Source organism: Ovis aries, chromosome 22 (genome assembly GCF_016772045.2).
Source record: "Ovis aries strain OAR_USU_Benz2616 breed Rambouillet chromosome 22, ARS-UI_Ramb_v3.0, whole genome shotgun sequence".
Lineage (NCBI taxonomy): Eukaryota > Metazoa > Chordata > Mammalia > Artiodactyla > Bovidae > Ovis > Ovis aries.
The window spans coordinates 16,218,805-16,241,463 of NC_056075.1; the positions used below are offsets into that span (position 1 = coordinate 16,218,805).

General features: G+C 39.4%; 2 protein-coding genes across 2 annotated transcripts in view; one reads left to right on the forward strand and one right to left on the reverse strand.

Annotated features, from left to right (window-relative positions):
• Positions 1 to 20,956, forward strand: part of LOC101105314 (cytochrome P450 2C19-like) — a 48,383-nt gene extending 27,427 nt beyond the window's left edge. Inside the window, exons 6-9 of the mRNA XM_060405036.1 lie at positions 2,615 to 2,756; positions 8,451 to 8,638; positions 19,354 to 19,495; positions 20,516 to 20,956. Coding sequence (XP_060261019.1) covers positions 2,615 to 2,756; positions 8,451 to 8,638; positions 19,354 to 19,495; positions 20,516 to 20,697 — 654 coding nt within the window. The 3' untranslated portion in view covers positions 20,698 to 20,956. The remainder of the gene's footprint in view (positions 1 to 2,614; positions 2,757 to 8,450; positions 8,639 to 19,353; positions 19,496 to 20,515) is intronic.
• The window catches only part of CYP2C19 (cytochrome P450 2C19), a 252,248-nt gene that overhangs the window by 109,609 nt on the left and 119,980 nt on the right, over positions 1 to 22,659 (reverse strand). The gene's annotated exons all lie outside the window — the stretch shown is intronic.

Below are 22,659 nucleotides of genomic sequence, written 5' to 3' on the forward strand. Positions count from 1 at the left end.
GGCACTGGACCACTGGAGGTTGCAACTGCATCGTGAAATTAATACTGGCCTAAGGACAGGTTCACAATGTTTTTGCATGTTAGCAGTCCCTTCTGCTCAGTATTAAACAGCCTGCTTACTTTTACTTGTCAAGTGCTTTTTATGTTTGTTTGTTTTGATTCTGTGAAAAATGCCCTTGGTAATTTGATAGGGATTATATTGAATCTGCAAGGAGATCCAACTAGTCCATTCTAAAGGAGATCAGTCCTGGGTGTTCTTTGGAAGGAATGATGCTAAAGCTGAAACTCCAATACTTTGGCCACCTCATGCAAAGTGTTGACTCATTGGAAAAGACTGTGATGCTGGGAGGGATTGGGGCAAGAGGAGAAGGGGATGACGGAGGATGAGATGGCTGGATGGCATCACTGACTTGATGGATGTGAGTCTGAGTGAACTCTGGGAGTTGGTGATGGACAGGGAGGCCTGACGTGCTGCAATTCATGGGGTCACAAAGAGTTGGACACGACTGAGTGACTGAACTGAACTGAACTGAACTGAACATTGAATCTGTAGATTGCCTTGGGTAGTATAGTCATTTTCACAATATTGATTCTTCTGATCCACGAACATGATATATCTCTCCATCTGTTTATGTCATCTTTGATTTTTTCATTGGGATCTTTTAGTTTTCTGAGTACAGATCTTTTGCCTCATTAGGTAGGTTTATGCCTAGCTACTTTATTCTTTTTGGTGTGATGGCAAATGAGTCTGTTTCCTTGATTTCTCGTTCTGATCTTTCATTGTTAGTGTATAGTAATGAAAGAGATTTCTTTTCTATGTATTAATTTTGTATCCTGCAACTTTACCAAATTCATCAATGAGCTCTAGTAGTTTTATGGTAGCATCTTCAGGATTTTCTGTGTATAATATTATGTATAATACCATTGGTTGCAATGTGGGGTGTGTGTGCTCAGTCATGTTCAATCCATTGGTTATTTAATAACGTATTGTTCAGCCACCATTTGCTTGTGTTTTATACATTTTTTTCTGTAATTGATATCTAATCTCATAGCCTTGTGGTTGGAAAAGTTTCTTGAGATGATTTCAATTTTCTAAAATTTACTGAGCTTTGATTTGTGACCCAAGATGATATCCTGGAGAATGTTCCATGTGTGCTTGACAAAAAAGTGTATTCTGCTGCCTTTGAATGGAATTTCCAATTAACATCTAGGACAGTAAGTTTATCTAGTCTAATGGGTTATTTAAGGCTTGTGTTTCCTTAATTTTCTGTCTGGATGATCTGTCCAGTGCTGTAAGTTTAAGTTGCCTACTATTATTTTGTTACTATAGATTTCCCCTCTAATGGCTGTTAGCATTTGCCTGGGAGAAGCAATAGCAACCCACTCCAGTACTGTTGCCTAGAAAATCCCATGGACGGAGGAGCCTGATAGGCTGCAGTCCATGGGGTCACTAGGAGTAGGACACAACTGAGAGACTTCACTTTCACTTTCAACTTTCATGCATTGGAGAAGGAAATGGCAACCCACTCCAGTGTTCTTGCCTGGAGAATCCCAGGGATGGGAGAGCCTGGTGGGCTGCCATCTCTGGGGTCGCAAAGAGTCGGACACGACTGAAGTGACTTAGCAGCAGCAGCAGCAGCAGCAGCACTTGCCTGATACACTGAGGTGCTCCTATGTTGGGTGCATATGTATTTATAATTGTTACATCTTCTTGGATTTATCCTTGATCATTATATACTGTCCTTCCTTGTCTCTGGTAACAGTCTTTATTTAATTTATGTGTTTATCTTTATCTATTTGGCTGTGCCAGGTCTTAGTTGTGGCATGCAGGATCTTCTAATTGTGGCATGCGAACACTTAGTTGCAGCATGTGAGATTTAGTTCCCCAACTAGGGATCAAACCTGGGCCCCCTGCATTGGGAGTGCAGAATCTTAGTCACTGGACCACCAGGGAAATCCCAGTCTTTATTATAAAGTCTATTTTGCCTGATATGAGTATTCCTACTCCAGGTTTCTTTTGATTTCCATTTGTATGGAAATCACTTTCAATCTATCAAATACTTGTTTTGAGTATGAAAGAGGAAGTGTACCAGTAGGCATCTATTTATATCTTGCTGGCAAAAAATTAAGCTGCATAGCCTGAAAGTGAATGTGTTAGTCACTCGGTTGCGTCTGCCTCATTTCGACTTCACAGACTGTAGCCCACCAGGCTTCTCTCTGTCCGTGGAATACTCCAGGCAAGAATATTGGAGTGGGTAGCCATTCCAATAACCAGGGGATGGAGAAGCTATTGCCTTCTCCAGAGGATCTTCCCTACCTAGGAATCAAACTTGAGTCTCCTGAATTGCAGGAAGATTCTTTACTGTCTGAACCACTACCTAAATGCAGAAAAGGCTGATGAATGGAACTTTTAAGCAAATGAGGAATAAGGCAGGAGAAAATGACATTTAAGTCAACTGATCTATAGTATTTTGTTTTTCTATACAGTGGCTTTTTCCCTATAATTGCCCAGTAGTCTGTATGTTGCCTTAACTTTAAAAGACCATGAGCTATTTTGGATTAAGAGCAATTCTGATAAACTAGCTTGTCAAACAATTTTATCAAATCATTCCTAGGAAAAACAAAATCAACAATTGGAGTTTACTTTGGAAAACTTGACAACCTCTGTATTTGATTTGTTTGGAGCTGGGACAGAGACGACAAGCACCACTCTGAGATATGGGCTCCTCCTGCTGTTGAAGCATCCAGAGGTCACAGGTATGGTACATGATGAGCAGGGTGACTGCAGAAGAGATATTGGAAAGAGACTGGGAGTGTTTTCCATCTTGTTGCTCTTACAGAATTATGTAAATCTCTGTTTGAGCAGCTTAATGTTTTCAGATTTAATGAAGGGATGGTATTGGGACATCTTTACATAATACAGGAGGATGACAGACAGGAGTGAAACACTGTGGAAAATAACAAAAGCAATAAAACAGCATCTGGATTTCATGGGAGGTCATGTGTAGCAGGCACTCCCAGCATGAATTGGCCTGGGGCTACATAATGTGTTTATTATGGAAAGGCCAATTTGTTGCCACCTCATTCTGAAAATGCAATGTTCTAAAGTTTTCTAAAGGGAAAATGGAAGCTCTCCTTGCTGCTGCTACTGCTGCTGCTGCTGCTGCTGCTGCTGCTGCTGCTGCTGCTGCTGCTAAGTCGCTTCAGTCATGTCCGACTCTGTGTGACCCCATATGGCAGTCCACCAGGCTTCTCTGTCCCTGGGATTCTCCAGGCAAAAATACTGGAGTGGGTTGCCATTTCCTTCTCTGGATACTCTCCTTACTAAAGCCTAAACGGAAATCCTAGAAATTTAGTGACATAGCCTGATATAACATCTACTTTCTGGGAAGTGATCTAAAAGTTTAGATTCACAAGAAATTGTACTATTCAGGTTTAAGGTGCCTATAAAGGTATTTTATTAGTCCAGAAGTCTGGTTCTAGAGAAACAGTGCTTGCCAAAATAAGAAATTTGGTGGTCTATAATTTTTACAAAGAACATTATATAAAACATTTACATTTAAAGAGTTATGATTGTTCATAGCAATTTAGAAACAATGTCCTGTCACCTGTCAGGATGTCTCTACAATAACTATGACCTATTACAGATGAGAATCAGTCTTCTAAAGTTGGACAAGAAGAAGCCAGGAAACAGTAACAGATAGATCTTTAACAAACTTCTAAAACACAGAAAACATATTGAGAGGTGATAGTAAAGCCAGTAGAGAAGATGAAGTTGTATTTTAAATATCAGAAAAGGAACATACTTCCCTGCTGGCTCAGTTGGTAAAGAACCCACCTGTAATGCAGGAGACCCAGGTTTGATTTCTGGGTCAGGAAGATTCCCCTGGAAAAGGGATGGGCTGCCCAGTCCAGTATTCTTGGACTTCCCTGGTAGCTCAGATGATAAAGAATCCATCTCTGATGCGGGAGGCCTGAGTTTGATCTCTGGGTTGGGAAGATCCCATGAAGGAAGTCGTGGAAACCCACTATAGTATTCTTGCCTGGAGAATCTCCATTGACAGAGGAGCCTGGCGGGCTACAGTCCATGGGGTTGCAGAGAGTCAGACACAATTGTGTGACTAAGCACAGCACAGAGAAGATTAAGTTGTGCCCTAAATATCAGAAAAGGAAGATACATAATTAGGAAAAGTTGTTTATATCCCTATCAGCCTGTAAGTTTCCACATTTAGAAGTAGCAGGTGAAAAACAGAAGAGGGGGAGACAACGGCTGATAAAAGTAGTTCACCTAGCCACAACTCTTTGACAACTCCTTAGTGGCTCAGAAGATAAAGAATCTGACTGCAGTGAAGGAGAACCAGGTTCGATCCCTTGGTCAGAAAGATCCCCTGGAGAAGGGAAAGGTAATCCACTCCAGTATTCTTCCCTGGAGAATTCCATGGACAGAGGAACCTGGAAGGCTACAGTCCATGGGATCACAAAGAGTTGGACATGACTGAGACACTAACACTTTCACTTTATCAGATCACTGTGTTCCCCCAGTCGGATGAGAGAAGAGGATCTCTCTAGAGAAGTGGAATCTAAGAGGCCCTACGCCGAGGACACTGGGCAGAGACAGGAGGAAATAGTGAAGTCACAGCATGGAAGAAAATTTAGGGAAGAATCCACATCTTGACTTCAGACTCAGCTCTATTCTGCATCCTGCTTCCTGAAATTCAGCAGCAAGAGAAAAACTCCAGAGAGTGAACACTCTGGAGAAAAGACCCCTAAATATTGCCATGTAGATAGATAATTCTCTTGATGTGTCTAGCAGAGTGAGTGAAATAAAAACATTCACCTCATGATAGAGGGTCATGAAATTTCAGAATACCAGGATAAAAGAGAAAATTGCAAAAACTTTCAGGGAAATGTAGCAGGTCATAGATAAAGGATCAGAGTTCACAACAGCATCAGAATTTAAGACCAACTATCAAACTGGGTATTGATTTTATAAAAGGTATTTTCAGACCAGTGTGTCTGACAAAATTTTTACCCATTTTTCCCTTTTCTCATCCAAATGCCTGAAGTCATGTCATAGGAAGTCATGGCTCCAGAAATCTTGAGAACTCATGAAGGAAAATGAAAGTGTCAGGGCTATTGCTAGGTATCAGGCATAGAAAATATTCACTTCAAAATGGATTAGATAGATAAAGCAGCTATGAAGGGCGACACCAAATGAGAAGTGACTGATGATTTGAGATTTCCTTATAAAAGGAAAACTGTTATTTGGAGTTTGGAATATTTATCTCAGTATTTGGAAATAATTGTAGGTCAAGATGAAAAAATTTATAAGATGAAATAAAGAGACATATTTAAGTCCAAGAAAATACAAAAAATGAAACATAATCATAGTTGTCTGATCAGGAAGCTTTGTTTACATAGTCAGAATGATGATAAAATGAAATTCTAACAGCTGAAAGTTGTGATCTAAATATATTGGGGGAAATGGAGTAACAGGAATTATGTGTGTTATGTGTGTTCTGTATGAAGTGGAGATGGAGCTATACTAATAAATTCTCATCTCCCACAGGACAATATTGTCTAGATATAGGTATGTTAAAAATAGAAATAGTGAATTATTGTTTAGAAATAAAGCATCCATTTCAGAAGAAACTGCTAGAATACTCAGTGTGGTGGCTTATGGAAATTGGAAGATGAAAAGAGTATCATTGCAAATTGTACAAATACACAAAAAGATGTATAATTTAACTTTTCTACCTCTATATTATTTTGTTAAAAATTAACATCTGATTCCTATTTTTCTTTCAGCAAGGACTATAATGTCTTGAGGTTATGTTTTGTTTATATTTTGAAATAGTTCATTATTTGTTTTATCATGTATGTTAATATAGAGATATGTATAGATGTATCTTAAGTGTAGTTTGTAGGAAATGTACATACATCTATATTACGGTCATTTTCTCTCTATGTCTGGGTGTAGTTCTGGGCATGTAACTGATTAAAAAAAATTTTTTTTTTGTTTCTTTATTCATGTAGGTTTTAGTTTTTTATTTTTTATGTAGGTTTAGCTGTGCTGGGTCTTTGTTGTTGCATGTGCACTTTCTCTAGTTTTAGCGACTGGGGGCTACTTTCTAGTTCTTGCATTCAGGCTTCTCCTTGTGATGGCTTCTCTTGTGGAGCACAGGCTCTAGGGCACACAGGCTTCAGTACTTACAACACGTAGGCTCAGTAATTGCGAGGCATGTGTTCAGTTGCCCCACAGTATATGGAATCTTCCTAGACCAGAGATTGAACATGTGTTCCCTGCATTGGCAGGCAGATTCTTATCCACCAGTTCAGTTCAGTTCAGTCGCTCAGTCGTGTCTGACTCTTTGCGACCCCATGTGTAGCAGCACGCCAGGCCTCCCTGTCCATCACCAACTCCCGGAGTTCACTCAGATTCACGTCCATCGAGTCAGTGATGCAATCCAACCATCTCATCCTCTGTCCTCCCCTTCTCCTCCTGTCCCCAATTCCTCCCAGCATCAGAGTCTTTTCCAATAAGTCAATTCTTCGCATGAGGTGGCCAAAACTGGAGTTTCAGCTTTAGCATCATTCCTTCCAAAGAAATCCCTGGGCTGATCTCCTTCAGAATGGACTGGTTGGATCTCCTTGCAGTCCAAGGGACTCTCAAGAGTCTTCTCCAACACCACAGTTCAAAACCATCAATTCTTCAGTGCTCAGCCTTCTTCACAGTCCAACTCTCACGTCCATACATGACCACTGGAAAAACCATAGCCTTGACTAGACGGACCTTAGTCGGCAAAGTAATGTCTCTGCTTTTGAACATGCTATCTAGGTTGGTCATATTTTTCTTCCAAGGAGTAAGCATCTTTTAATTTCATGGCTGCAGTCACCATCTGCAGTGATTTTGGAGCCCAAAAAATTAAAGTCTGACACTGTTTCCACTGTTTCCCCATCTATTTCCCATGAAGTGATGGGACCGGATGCCATGATCTTCGTTTTCTGAAGGTTGAACTTTAAGCCAACTGTTTCACTCTCCTCTTTCACTTTCATCAAGAGGCTTTTCAGTTCCTCTTCACTTTCTGCCATAAGGGTGGTGTCATCTGCATATCTGAGGTTATTGAGATTTCTCCCGGCAATCTTGATTCCAGCTTGTGCTTCTTCCAGTCTAGCATTTCTCATGATGTACTCTGCATATAAGTTAAATAAGCAGGGTGACAGTATACAGCCTTGACATACTCCTTTTCATATTTGGAACCAGTCTGTTGTTCCATGCCAGTTCTAACTGTTGCTTCCTGACCTGCATACAGATTTCCCAAGAGGTAGGTCAGGTGTTCTGGTATTCCTATCTCTCTCAGAATTTTCCGCGGATTATTGTGATCCACACAGTCAAAGGCTTTGGCATAGTCAAGAAAGCAGAAATAGATGTTTTTCTGGAAATCTCTTGCTTTTTCCATGATCTGTGGATGTTGGCAATTTGATCTCTGATTCCTCTGCCTTTTCTAAAACCAGCTTGAACGTCAGGAAGTTCATGGTTCACGTATTGCTGAAGCCTGACTTGGAGAATTTTGAGCATGACTTTACTAGCATGTGAGATGAGTGAAATTATGCAATAGTTTGAGCATTCTTTGGCACTGACTTTCTTTGGGATTGGAATGAAAACTGACCTTTTCCAGTCCTGTGGCCACTGCTGAGCTTTCCAAATTTGCTGGCATATTGAGTGCAGCACTTCCATAGCATCATCTTTCAGGATTTGAAAGAGCTCAACTGGAATTCCATTACCTCCACTAGCTTTGTTCGTAGTGATGCTTTCTAAGGCCCACTTGACTTCACATTCCAGGAGGTCTGGCTCTAGATGAGTGATCACACCATCATGTTTATCCAGGTCGTGAAGACCTTTTTTGCACAGTTCTTCTGTGTATTCTTGCCACCTCTTCTTAATATCTTCTGCTTCTGTTAGGTTCATATCATTTCTGTCCTTTATCGAGCCCATCTTTGCATGAAATGTTCCCTTGGTATCTCTAGGGGAGTCCTAACTGATGTTTAAAATGATGTTGGAATACCTTCATAATGCCTCATGTATCCCTGAATTCAGTCCTAAATATTCATTGGAAGGACTGATGCTGAAGCTGAAACTCCAATACTCTGGCCACCTGATGTGAAGGATTGACTCACTGGAAAAGACCCTGATGCTGGGAAAGTTTGAAGATGGGAGGGGAAGGAGACAACAAATGATGAGATGGTTGGATGGCATCACTGACTCAATGCACATGAGTTTTAGCAAGCTCCAGGAGTTTGTAATGGACAGAGAATCCTGGTGTACTGAGGTCCATGGGGTTGCAAAGAGTCAGACATGACTGAGCAACTGAACTGAACTAATCCCTGAATTGGTATGCAAATGTGATATGCGTTTTTCTTTTTTGCATTAGTCATACTATCTCTTATCAGCTAAGGTCCAGGAAGAGATTGACCATGTGATTGGAAGACACCGAAGCCCCTGCATGCAGGACAGAAGCCACATGCCCTACACGGATGCTGTGGTCCATGAGATCCAGAGATACATTGACCTGGTCCCTTCCAGTCTGCCCCATATGGTGACCCATGACATTGAATTCAGAAACTACATCATCCCCAAGGTTAGATTGGTTTTCTTACAGTGACTTCAGTGGTCTTGACATTCCCATTTCATGGTATGTGTGCAATCCTTAATGAACACAGATGAGAGAAGCACTAAAATCATATGTGAGGCAATTCAATCATTTGTGTATTGTTTCCAGGTTAGTCTAGAAAGCTTTATAACAGACTTTGACAGGTAGCAGTGTGTAAGTCTTCCAAATTTGTTCTGCTTTGTTAATATTGTTTTTCTGATCTTAGATGTTTACTTTTCCAAACAATGTTAATACTAGTTTGTCAACTTATCAAAGCTCTCTGCTGGGATTTTTATCAGTGTTACATTAGATCTATTTAGAAAGGTTTAACATCATGACTCATTTTATCTTTGTGTTAATAAATCTGGTATATACATCCAGTTTTGGGGGGTTTATAATTCTCTCAAAATTTTTCAGTGTACTGATCGGCTTGCAAATCTTTTGTTTTGTTTCCCCCCTAGGTGCTTAATATCATTCTTGCTTTTATAAACTTTTTAGTCTTTTCTATTTCTTTTAACTGGAATATGGGAATATAATCAGCTTTTATCATTTGATGAATTTAATGGCAGGAAACTTGCTAATTTTAAAATCATTACTAATAATCTTTCTCTAAATTAATTGCAATTTCTATATACATTGCCCTGTAATCTGGGTTAATATCCATGTTTCATCTTTGTTTCATTTCTGATCTACAGGAGAGTGGAGGTTAACCTCTCACTACTGAGCATGTTTTACGTACATTTTGGTAGATTTAAAAAATTAGAATAGGAAAATTTATCCTCTTTAGTTTTTATGATTTATAGGTTATAATTGCTATACAATTTTTTCATATGGATTTCTGCAACTAGTGCTATGATTTATGGCCTCAATTTCCCACTAAATATACATATTATAAGTATACACACAGCTGAATTTGGTTTGCCACATTTTGTTAGAACTTCTCTGTTTAGAGTAAAGAATTTTGGTCTACTATATTTCTTCCTCAAATTTTTCTTGTCAGATTTCTGATATTAAGATAATGTTGTCCTTAGAAAGTGGGATGAGAAATATTCCCTATGGTGGGCATATTTTATAAGTCTTCTCTTCTTCTACTTGTGGTCACCTAGCTGTGCTTTTGAAGTGCCTAATAACTTTTTGTTGAGTATCAATTGTTATAAATGAGAAAATGCTGAGTTTCAGATGATGTTTATATTCTTCCACAAAAAGTTCATCCTTCTCCTAGTGGATATTTGGAATGATATAACACCTCCCTTTTAAGTAAAATGTGGGCATTGACACAGACTAAAATTATTAATAACTTTGGATGTTAAGGTGGTGGAAGCATGAGTCTTAACCATTGGACCACCAGGGAGGTCCCCCCAGCCTGTATTTCAATGTTTCCAACTTTTACTGAAATATCCTTTATGGTCTTTTTTTCCCTTTTTAATTCAATATCCAGCCAAAGAACAAGCATGAAATCTGGCTATCTTCACTTTTTAGTCTTCCAATATGAGTTCTCTTTGCCCTTTTGTTTTCTTTCACTACATTTCACTATGTGAAGTGTCCAGGCCAATACTCATGTAAAATATTCTTCAAGCTGGTTCTCTAGAAATTAGACTCCAGTTATGACTGGGCAAGAGAACTACATAGGTACTTAGTGTTTCCCACTGAATTTCATTGGGAAGAGAGAGGCCACATCATGTCACTTACCTCGTTATTGGTTATGCACTGTTGTTCACATAATAAAATAGTACCTGTCAGGTTTCTCCGTAGCCTATGTTCTGACATTTTTTTACACTTAATAAATAAAAATCTATGGCAAAGTACTAGAACTTGGTGAATTTAATGCTTTTCATTCACCCTACAGTTTTAGCATTAATAGGTAAATGTTGCTTAAGTCAGTGACCCTAAGGTGAATTGTTATAAAATGATTTTTCTACCTTTTTCATGATTTCTGTATATTTCTTTTTTAATTTTATTTTTTCATTAATTAATTAATTTATTTTACTTTACAATACTGAATTGGTTTTGCCATAAATTGACGTGAATCTGCCATGAGTGTACATGTGTTTCCCATCCTGAACCCCCCTCCCACCTCCCTCTCTATACTATCCCTCTGGGTCATCCCACTGCACCAGCCCTGAGCACCCTGTATTATGCATCAAACCTGGACTGGCGATTCATTTCACATATGATATTTTACATGTTTCAATGCCATTCTCCCATATCATCCCTCCCTCATCCTCTCCCACAGAGTTCAAAAGACTGTTCAATACATCCGTGTCTCTTTTGCTGTCTCACATACAGGGTTATCATTACCTTCTTTCTAAATTCCACATATAAGCATTAGTATACTGTGTTTTTGTTTTTCTTTCTGGCTTACTTCACTCGGTATAATAGGCTCCAGTTTCATCCACCTCATTAGAACTGATTCAAGTGTATTTTTTTTTAATGGCTAAGTAATATTCTATTCCATTCCACAGCTTTCTAATCCATTCATCTGTTGATGGACATCTGGGTTGCTTCCATGTCCTGCTATTATAAACAGTGCTGTGATGAATATTGGGGTACACGTGTCTTTTTTGACTCTGGTTTCTTCAGTGTGTACACCCAGCAGTGGGATTACTGGGTCATATGGCAGTTCTATTTCCAGTTTTTTATGGAATCTCCATACTGTTCTCCATAGTGGCTGAACTAGTTTGCATTCCCACCAACAGTGTAAGAGGGTTCCCTTTTCTCCACATCCTCTCCGTCATTTATTGTTTGTAGACTTTTGGATCGCAGCCATTCTAACTGGCCTGAAATCATACATCATTGTGATTTTGATTTGCATTTCTCTGATAATGAGTGATGTTGAGCACCTTTTCATGTGTTTGTTAGCCATCTGTATGTCTTCCTTGGAGAAATGTGTGTTTAATTCTTTGGCCCACTTTTTGATTGGGCCTTTCATTGTTCTGGAATTGAGCTGCAGGAGTTGCTTGTATATTTTTGAGATTAATTCTTTGTCAGTTGCTTCATTTTCTTTATTTTCTCCCATTCTGAAGGCTGTCTTTTCACCTTGCTTATAGTTTCCTTTGTTGTGCACAAGCTTTTAATTTTAATTAGGTCCCATTTGTTTATTTTTGCTTTTATTTCCAATATTCTAGGAGGTGGGTCATAGAGGATCCTGCTGTGGTTTATGTCGGAGAGTGTTTTGCCTGTTTTCCTCTAGGAGTTTTATAGATTCTAGTCTTATGTTTAGCTCTTTTATTTTGAGTTTATTTTTGTGTATGGTGTTAGAAAGTGTTCTAATTTCATTCTTTTACAAGTGGTAACCAGTTTTCCCAGTATCACTTGTTAAAGAGATTGCCTTTTCTCCATTGTATATTCTTGCCTCCTTTGTCAAAGATAAGGTGTCCATATGTGCGTGGATTTATCTCTGGGCTTTCTATTTTGTTCCATTGATCTATATTTCTGTCTTTGTGCCAGTACCATACTGTCTTGATGACTGTGGCTTTGTAGTAAAGCCTGAAGTCAGGCAGGTTGATTCCTCCAGTTCCATTCTTCTTTCTCAAGATTGCTCTGGCTATTCAAAGTCTTTTTGTATTTCCATACAAATTGTGACATTATTTGTACTAGTTCTCTGAAAAATACCGCTGGTAGCTTGATTGGGATTGCATTGAATCTATAGATTGCTTTGGGTACCATACTCATTTTCACTATATTGATTTTTCTGATTCTTGAACACGGTATATTTCTCCATCTTTGATTGGAGAAATCTTTGATGTCCTATTTGATTTCCTTCACCAGTGTTTTATAGTTTTCCATATATAGTCCTTTAGTTTCTTTAGGTAGATATATTCCTAAGTATTTTATTCTTTTTGTTGCAATGGTGAATGGAATTGTTTCCTTAATTTCTCTTTCTGTTTTCTCGTTGTTAGTGTATAGGAATGCAAGGGATTTCTGTGTGTTAATTTTATATCCGGCAACTTTAAATATTCATAGATTAGCTCTAGTAATTTTCTGGTGGAGTCCGTAGGGTTTTCTATGTAGAGGATCATGTAATCTGCATACAGTCAGAGTTTTACTTCTTCTTTTCCATACTGGATTCCTTTTATTTGCTTTACTGCTCTGATTGCTGTGGTCAAAACTTCCAAAACTATGTTGAATAGTAGTGGTGAAAGTGGGCACCCTTGTCTTGTTCCTGACTTTAGGGGAAATGGTTTCAATTTTTCACCATTGAGGAAAATGTTTACTGTGGGTTTGTCATGTATAGCTTTTATTATGTTAAGGTATGTTCCTTCTATACCTGCTTTCTGGAGATTTTTTTTCTCATAAATGGATATTGAATTTTGTCAAAGGTTTTCTCTGCATCTATTGAGATAGTCATATGGTTTTTATTTTTCAATTTGTTAATGTGGTGTATTACGTTGATTGATTTGCGGATATTTAAGAATCTTTGCATCCCTAGGATAAAGCCCACTTAGTCATGATGTATGCTCTTTTTAATATGTTGTTGGATTCTGTTTGCTAGAATTTTGTTAAGGGTTTTTTCATCTATGTTCATCAGTGATATTTTCTTTTTTTGTGTCATCTATGTCAGGTTTTGGTAATTAGTGTGATGGTGGCCTCATAGAATGAGTTTGGGAGTTTACCTTCCTCTGCAATTTTCTGGAAGAGTTTGAGTAGGATAGGTGTTAGTTCTTTTCTAAATTTTTGGTAGCATTCAGCTGTGAAGCCATCTGGTCCTGGGCTTTTGTTTGCTGGAAGATTTCTGATTGCAGTTTCAATGTCCGTGCTTGTGATGGGTCAGTTAAGATTTTCAATTTCTTCCTGGTTTAGTTTTGAAAAGTTATACTTTTCTAAGAATTTGTCCATATTTTCCAAGTTGTCCACTTTATTTACACATAGTTGCTGATAATACTCTCTCATGATCCTTTGTATTTCTGTGTTGTCTGTTTTGATCTTTCCATTTTCACTTCTAATTTTGTTGATTTGATTTTTCTCCATTTGATGATTATTTTTCTCTCTTTCTTGATGAGTCTGGTTTGTCAATTTTATTTATCCTTTCAAAGAACCAGCTTTGGGTTTTGTTGATTTTAGCTATAGTCTCTTTTGTTTCTTTTGCTTTTGTTTCTGCCTTAATTTTTAAGATTTCTTTCCTTCTACTAACCCTGGGATTCATAATTTCTTCATTTTCAAGTTGCTTTAGGTATAGAGTTAGGTTATTTATTTGACTTTTTTCTTATTTCTGGAGGTAAGCCTGTATTGCTATGAACCTTCCCCTTAGCACTGCTTTTACAGTGTCCGATAGGTTTGGGGTTGTTGTGTTTTCATTTTCATTCATTTCTATGCAAATTTTGATATCTTTTTTTATTTCTTCTGTGATTTATTGGTTATTCAGCAGCGTGTTGTTCAGCCTCCATATGTTGGAATTTTAAGTAGTTTTTCTCCTATAATTGAGATCTAATCTTACTGCATTGTGGTCAGAAAAGATGCTTGGAATGATTTCAATTTCTTTGAATTTACCAAGCCCAGGATTTGATTTATCCTGGAGAAGGTTTCGTGTGTGCTTGAGAAAAAGGTGAAATTCATTGTTTTGTGGTTAAATGTCCTATAGATATCAACTAGGTCTAACTGGTCTATTGTATCATTTAAAGTTTGTGTTTCCTTGTCAATTTTCTATTTAGTTGATCTATCCATAGGCATGAGTGGGGTACTTTAATACTCCCACTATTGTCGTATTACTGTTAATTTCCCCTTTCATACTTGTTAGCATTTGTCTTACATATTGTGGTGCTCCTATGTTGGGTGCATATATATTTATGATACTTATATCTTCTTCTTGGATTGAGCCTTTGATCATTATGTAGTGTCCATTTTGTCTCTTTTCACAGCCTTTGTTTTAAAGTCTATTTTATCTGATATGAGTATTGCTACTCCTGCTATCTTTGGGTTTCTATTTGTGTGGAATATCTTTTTCCCACCCTTCACTTTCAGTCTGTATGTGTGCCTTGTTTTGAGGTGGGTCTCTTGTAGACAACATATATATGGGTCTCGTTTTTGTATCCATTCAGCCATTCTTTGTCTTTTGGTTGGGGCATTCAGGCCATTTACATTTAAGATAATTATTGATAAGTATGATCCTGTTGCCATTTACTTTATTGTTTTGGGTTCGAGTTTATATACCCTTTCTGTGTTTACTGTCTAGAGGAGATCCTTTATCATTTGTTGGAGAGCCGGTTTAGTGGTGCTGAATTCTCTCAGCTTTTGCTTGCCTGTAAAGCTTTTGATTTCTCCTTCATATTTGAATGAGATCCTTGCTGGGTACAGAAATCTGGGCTGTAGGTTATTTTCTTTCATCACTTTAAGTATGCCCTGCCATTCCCTTCTGGCCTGAAGTGTTTCTATTGAAAGATCAGCTGTTATCCTTATGGGAATCCCCTTGTGTGTTATTTGTTGTTTTTCCCTTGCTGCTTTTAATATTTGTTTTTTGTGTTTGATCTTTTTTAACTTGATTAATATGTGTCTTGGATTGTTTTTTCTTGGGTTTATCCTGTTTGGGAATCTCTGGGTTTCTTGGATTTGGGTGATTATTTCCTTCCCCCATTTTATGGACGTTTTCAACTATTATCTTCTCAAGTATTTTCTCATGGTCTTTCTTTTTGTCTTCTTCTTCTGAGACTCCTATGATTTGAATGTTGGCATGTTGAACATTGTCCCAGAGGTCTCTAAGGTTGTCCTCATTTCTTTTGATTCATTTTTCCTTTTTCCTCACTGTTTCATTTATTTCTACCATTCTGTCTACTACCTAACTTATCTTATCTCCTGTCCCCCTTATTCTACTTTTAGTTCACTCCAGAGTATTTTTGATCTCATTTATTGCATTATTCAGTATATATTGACTTTTATTTCTTCTAGGTAGGTCCTTGTTAAACCTTTCTTGCATCTTCTTGATCCTTGCCTCCAGGCTGTTTATCTGTAACTCCAATTTGTTTTCAAGATTTTGGATCATTTCACTATCATTATTTGGAATTCTTTATCAGGTAGATTCCCTATCTCTTCCTCTTTTGTTTGGTTTGGTGGGTTTTTATCCTGTTCCTTTACCTTCTGGGTATTTTTCTGCCTTTTCATTTTGTTTAGATTGCTCTGTTTGGGGTAGCGTTATCTGTATCCCGGCATTTGGTGGCTCCTCTTTATTGTGGAGGTTCCTCACTGTGTGTGGGGTTGGATGGGTGGCTTGTCAAGGTTTTCTGGTTAGGGAAGCTTGTGTTGGTGTTCTGGTGGGTAGAGCTGGATTTCTTCTTTCTGGAGTGCAATGAAGTGTCCAGTAATAAGTTTTGAGATGTCAATGGGTTTGGTGTGACTTTGGTCAGCCTGTATATTGAGGCTCAGAGTTATGTTGCTGGAGAATTTGAGTGGTATGTCTTGCTCTGAAGCTTGTCGGCCCTTGGGTGGTGCTTGGTTTCAGTGTAGGTATGGAAGTGTTTCATGAGCTCCTATAGATTAATGTTCCCTGGATTCAGAAATTTTCTGATGTTCTCAGGATTCGGCCTTAAGCCTCCTGCCTCTGGTTTTCAGTCTTATCCTTACAGTAACCTCAAGACTTCACCATCTATACAGCATCAATGATAAAACAATGAGGTTAATGATGAAAAGTTTCTCCACAGTGAGCGACACCCAGTGAGGTACACAGAGTTACATGGAGAAGAGAAGAGGGAGGAGGGAGATAGACATAACTAGGAGGAGAAGAGGGGGAATCAAAAGGGGAGAGAGCAAGCTAGCCAGTAATCACTTCCCTATGTGCTCTCCATAGTCTGGATCCCTCAGAGATGTTCATGGAGTTGCACATAGAAGAGAAGAGGATGGAAGGAGACAGAGGTGACCAGGAGAATAAAAGGGGGAATCAAAAGGAGAGAGGCAGATTCAGCTAGTAATCAGTTCCCTAAGTGTTCTCCACAGCTCAGAACAGGAGATTCACCGATTCGGGCAGAGAAGAAACGGGGAAGGGGGGAGATAGAGGGGACCTTTTGGAGAAAAAGGAGAGTCAAAAGGGGGAGAGAGCCATCAGGCCAGTGATCTTGCTCCCAAGTAAAAATGGGTCCTGTAAATTGGGTTCTTAAAGGTACAAAGTTGATAACAAATACCAATCAGCAAAAAGTAAAAATCTTGAATAGAGGCTAGATTCTCAAAAATACAATATTAAAAAAGAAAAAGCAAAACAAAAACAAAGCAAAAAACCCAAAAAACAAACAAACAAAAAACACAGTCACAGAAATTATAAAGTATATATATATATGAAGTTTGCTTTAAAAATAGGATCTTTTTTTTTTGCAAGGTAATAGTAGGTTATAAAAATGAAAATTAAAGGAGTAATGGGGACTTAAAAATAACAATAAAATAAAATAAAATAATTTTTTTAATTTAAAAAATAATAGTAAAAATCTATCTAAGACTTTCTCTGGAGCTGTTGTGGACAGTGTGGGGTTAGTTCATTTTCAGATGGTTCCTTGGTCCGGCTTGTACCTCTCACAGTCTACAGGCCCCTTCCTATGTAGTTGGTGCTAACTACAGAGTTTTAATCTATTGCACCTGAACCAAAGCGGTTCCCTCTGTTTAACTTCTTCTGTTTGCTGATCTCTTCAGTGTCTAATTTCTGCTCTGACACAAGGGGCACAGTGGTCACTTTTCTTAGGCTAGCTTGTTTGGTCGTGCTTTGGGGAGGCAGGAACACTGCAAACAAATATCACTGGTGTGTGTTCATGGTGATTCAGCCACACTAGGTTTCCCCCTGCTCACAGCATGTGTGCTTTCCCAGTCTACACTGCTCAGACTCTAGTTTGCTCTGCTAGGAACTGTCTGATGCGGGCCCTGGTTTGCATGTACTTCCCAGCTCTTCTTGGGTACTCCACAAAGGTGCAGACTTGGTTGGGCCTGCATTTTACACCCGTCCCAGGTCCGAGCAGCTCAGGTGACCAGGTCCTTGGCACGGGTAGCCACCCTCAGTTGAAGGCTGCGACTTATCCCCTCCCCCGTCCCAGCCACTCATTTTTCTGGGTGTACAACAGGCGCACCTTCTCAGGTGTGCTGTATGTCTCTTCTGGGAAGCTGATCTCTGGCTGCGACCCTCCCGGCGGATGTCGACCATCCAGAATCCCAAGAAGTCTTTGTTATCTAGAAAGTCTGACTGCAGTTTGGTATAGGATGCCTCCCTGGGGCTGTGATTGCCCCCTTCCGGCTCTGGCTGCCCTCACCTGCCTGTCTCTGGTGGGGGATGGGCTGGGTCCGCAGCCAGCTAGCTCTGCTCAGTCCTTTGTTATGTGAGCATGCCTGGCAGTGGTTAGGGCTTTTCTGGGGATCACAGGATGGCTATTCCATAGTCTGGGTTGCGATGTCAAGCTAGTTCCCTCACATTGCCCTCAGGGCATTCATGCCTTATCTTAAGCAATACAGCCTGCTCCTCCCTGTCCCTCCCCGCTTGCTAGTGGGGGATGCGAGCCTCTGGGCTGTTGCACTACTGGGAGTTGCTGTTAGGGATGTAATCTGTGGGGTTTAATTATTTATTTATGTTTCCTCCCGATTATTTTGCCCTCTGAGATTCCAAGGCTCGCCACAGACCCACCGGAGAGAGTGTTTCATGGTGTTTGGAAACCTCTCTTTTTTTTTTTTTTAAGACTCCCTTCACCGGACGGATCTCAATCCCTACCTCTTTTGTCTCTTTTCATCTTTTATATTCTGTCCTACCTCCTTTTGAAGACAATGGGCTGCTTTTCTGGGTACCTGATCGCCTCTGCCAGCATTCAGAAGTTGTTCTATGGAATTTGCTTGGGGCTCAAATGTTCTTTCGATGAATTTGTGGGGGAGAAAGTGGTCTCCCCGTCCTATTCCTCCTCCATCTTAGGACCACCCCCTCACCTTTCTATATGTTTTTAAGCTAGCATCCATCTCTAATGAACCCTGCCATATACTTTAAGACAAACAATCTGCGTGGCAATGATAAATACCAGCAGTTTTTATTATACTTATTGTTATTATTACAGAAGTTATTATTAATTAGATGAGAAATCTGTTTATAAAAGCCTTATGAATTTATAATCCAGACATCCCAAACTCTAACAGAGTTTCCCCATTTTAAACCATAATCCACGTATTGCTGCTGCTGCTGCTAAGACACTTCAGTTGTGTCCGACTCTGTGCGACCCCATAGACGGAAGCCCACCAGAACTCCCCATCCCTGGGATTCTCCAGGCAAGAACACTGGAATGGGCTGCCATTTCCTTCTCCAGTGCATGAAAGTTAAAAGTGAAAGGGAAGTCACTCAGTCGTGTCCGACTCTTCGCGACTCCATGGATTGCAGCCTACCAGGCTCCTCCGTCCATGGAATTTTCCAGTCAAGAGTACTGGAGTAGGGTGCCATTGCCTTCTCCGAATCCACGTATTAGATGAGTGAAAACTAAAGTAGTAAAATAAAGCAGCTGATGGGGACAGACACCAGTATGATAAGAAGAACGGATTCATAAGGTCTAACACCCTAGGACCCATGGACTCACTACTTCAAATATCACTGTCACTTGCCTTAAGCATATTCCTTGTTTATTCTTTGTCTGGCTCAAAATGCCATTGTCTTTCTTTGGACCTAGGATTTCTCACCTGTAGGTCATAAGATTGGAATGAATAATTTATAACATTTCTTCCAGTTCCATGACTTCTTTATCATTCAGTTTATCTTCATCTTTTCTTCCCAGGGCACAGGTGTATTAGTATCACTGAGTTCTGTGCTGTATGATGACAAAGTATTTCCTAACCCAGAAATGTTTGACCCTGGCCACTTCCTGGACGAGAGTGGTAACTTTAAAAAGAGTGACTGCTTCATGCCTTTCTCAGCAGGTAACAAAATTTTTTCCTTCGTTACTTCAAAGTGAAAGTGAAGTCACTCAGTCGTGTCCGACTCTTTGAGACCCTGTGGACTGTAGCCCACCAGGCTCCTCCGTCCATGGGATTCTCCAGGCAAGAGTCCTGGAGTGGGTTGCCATTTCCTTCTCCAGGGGATCTTCCTGACCCAGGGATCGAACCCAGGTCTCCCGCATTTCAAGCAGATGCTTTAACCTCTTAGCCACCAGGGATGTTTTCTGAGGGGTGTGGGTGGAGGGGGGGGGGGATCAGTTGGAACTTCTTATAAAATTCCCATTCAGGGACTGGTTGAACTGCTCTTTTCCTATACTCAGGTGTAGCAATTGCAATGCCCACACAATTTCCCTCCTCATAATATATGTTCTTTATTGGACTAAGTCACCAAAGCTTTGGAAAGATGACCCAATTCTTTCAAATTCACAAATAAAATTTGAGCTAGGGGCTGAAAATATAAGAGAAGTTCACCTTAACCAGAAGGAACCATGTGTTGTAAAACTTGAAACTTCAAGAGGTATTGAAGATTGATGAAGATGTAGTTAGAGGAGATAACAGGGGCTGTGAAGAGTAGAAATAAAGATGATGGGGACATCAGACTAAGAACAATTAATAAAACTATACTGTGTGTTTCCAGGGGAAGAAAAAGATTGATGAAAACATGAAATATCAAATTGTATGAGAATAGTTAATGAAGTACTTGGCATAGTGCCAAAGCTCATAAAAAATTCGTGTAAATGAGGGTAGCCGTTAAGATATGAACTTATGTGGACAGCATGTGTATCCATCTATCTATCTAACTGTTGTGGCTTACATTTATCCATTCAACCATTCATCAATGGTTACTTTCTAACCACTAATAAGTAACACATTGGCCAGTTCCTCATGAAATTTCCCCACAGCTGTGAGAGATTGGAATGCCAGATGCGCATGCCAACTCTTTCTAACACCCAGAAACACAGTGTTCAAGGAGTATGTACTCTCTGTGTTTGTTATTTTCAGGAAAACGGATTTGTGCAGGAGAGGGCCTGGCCCGCATGGAGGTGTTTTTATTCCTGACATCGATTTTACAAAAATTTACTTTGAAATCTGTGGTTGACCCAAAGGACATCGACACCACCCCAATTGCCAATGGGTTCGCTTCTGTGCCACCTCCTTACAAGCTCTGCCTCATTCCTCTGTAAGGAGGTGTCTCCTATAATGTTGTCTTCAACTCCTTCTCATCTGGGGCATTGGTCACCTCCTTTCCTCTTCATTCTTCTGCCTTGGAATGCCTTCTCAACCTCTCTTCGTTATGGTGCAGTTTCACTGCAGAAATGTATCCGCTATTCTCCATGTCCTGTAACATTTGTATTGGCCATCACATATGCTAATGCTTCATATATTATCGAGTAGCACTATGTAGTCAATACAAAATAAAACAAGATGATTAGTGTATGGCAATGGAGAGTCATTATTCCAGTGTATGTTCCTAATAAAAAGCATAATTTGATGAGCCAGTTCTCAGAGTTTCCTTATGGTGTGCCCAATACAAGTAAGAAAGGAAAGAAAGTAATTCAAAGTCATGTTGGCCTCATAGTGATCAGCACAGAGGACTAGGGAGATTAAGCAGGAAAGTTCTCTTGGCTACATGTCACCTAGAGTTATTTGACGTTTGGATTTAAAACTGAAAGAAATTGTGTCCAGGAGTGCCTCAGTAGGAAAATACTGAGATCAGTGATAGTAAGGAATTAAATCCAAAGTAAGCTGCAGGAAACTACAAATGAAAATTAGAGCAGAAATCAGTGAAATTGCAAACAAGGAATCAAGATAAAAATCAATGAGACCAAACCTAATGCTTTGAAAAGTTGAACAGAATTGATAAACCCATAAGTAACCTATTCCCCACTCTGAGAGAAGACACATATTATTAATATCATTGCTAAAAGAGGGACCATAACTTTAAGTCCCAGAGCACTAAAAGGATAATAAGGGATTATTATGAAGCAGTATGCCCACCAGTTTGAGAAGTTCAATGATATCGGTTAATTTCACACACCATCTGTCAAAATTCACACAGATCTGTCAAAATTCACACAGGAAAGAGTAACATCAACTAGTTGAAACTAGTTGAAAGACTTCTGTACCCTTAGTGAATATAAACCTAGTCACATCAAAGCCAGAAAGAGAAGCAGATCCTCTCTCATCACAACTACCAAGCCCAACAATATGCCTTATAATTGGGCAGGTATCTCCCTCCAAACTCTCAGCTTTTCCTTGAGGAACAAAGGAGTTGGCATACACATCTGGCATTCCAACCTCTCACCGTCGTGGGGGAGTTTCATGAGGAACTGGCCTCTGTGTTACCTGTCTTGGAGCATTGAAAGGACTCAACGAGCTGTAGATACCTGGGAGTTTCTAGAACATAAGAAGCAGACTGGGCCAGCACACAGGTTTGAGAGACCTCCAGAATCTCTGGCTGAGCTGATTGGTGAAGTTCTTCTCCTCCATGTGACTAGTCAGTGAAGACTGAAACGAGCTATTGTCTAGTGTGCAAACCGCAATGAAGAGAGTCAAGGAAAATGTAGAAACAGGAGATGTATGATTGACCTAAAACATCATTCAAAATAAGTCATGAAGTTGTTCACTGTGGCCTGGAGAACAGTAAACAAATGAAGTAGGAATTTCAACAACAGGGCAGAAAATTCAAAGGTATGAAACAGAAGTCATAGAGCTGAGGATTACTTTTTGTATTTAAAAAAATCATTAGAGGATGTAACAATAGACTAGATCACGCAGAACAAAACATCAGCAAACTTGAAGATAAGTCATTGGAAATTATTCAATTGAGAGAAAAAAGAAAAAAGGAAGAAAAAGAAAAGAAGTTTAAGGGACTTACAGAACACTATCAAGTAGATCAATACACGCAGTATAGGAGTCATAGACAGAGAAGAGAGAAAGAAAAAGGATCGGAAAGTTAATTGAAATTAACAATGACAGAAAACTTCCCACATCTGGGAGAGGAAGTGCACATAGAAGGAAGGAGGTACCAAGCAGGACACCTCTTACTCAGGGAATAAAATGGTTACTTCAAGACAGTGATAGCTTTTTTATTCAAAATAAGCTGGTCTGGTTCTATTAGAGTTAGAACCATGTGAGTTAGACAG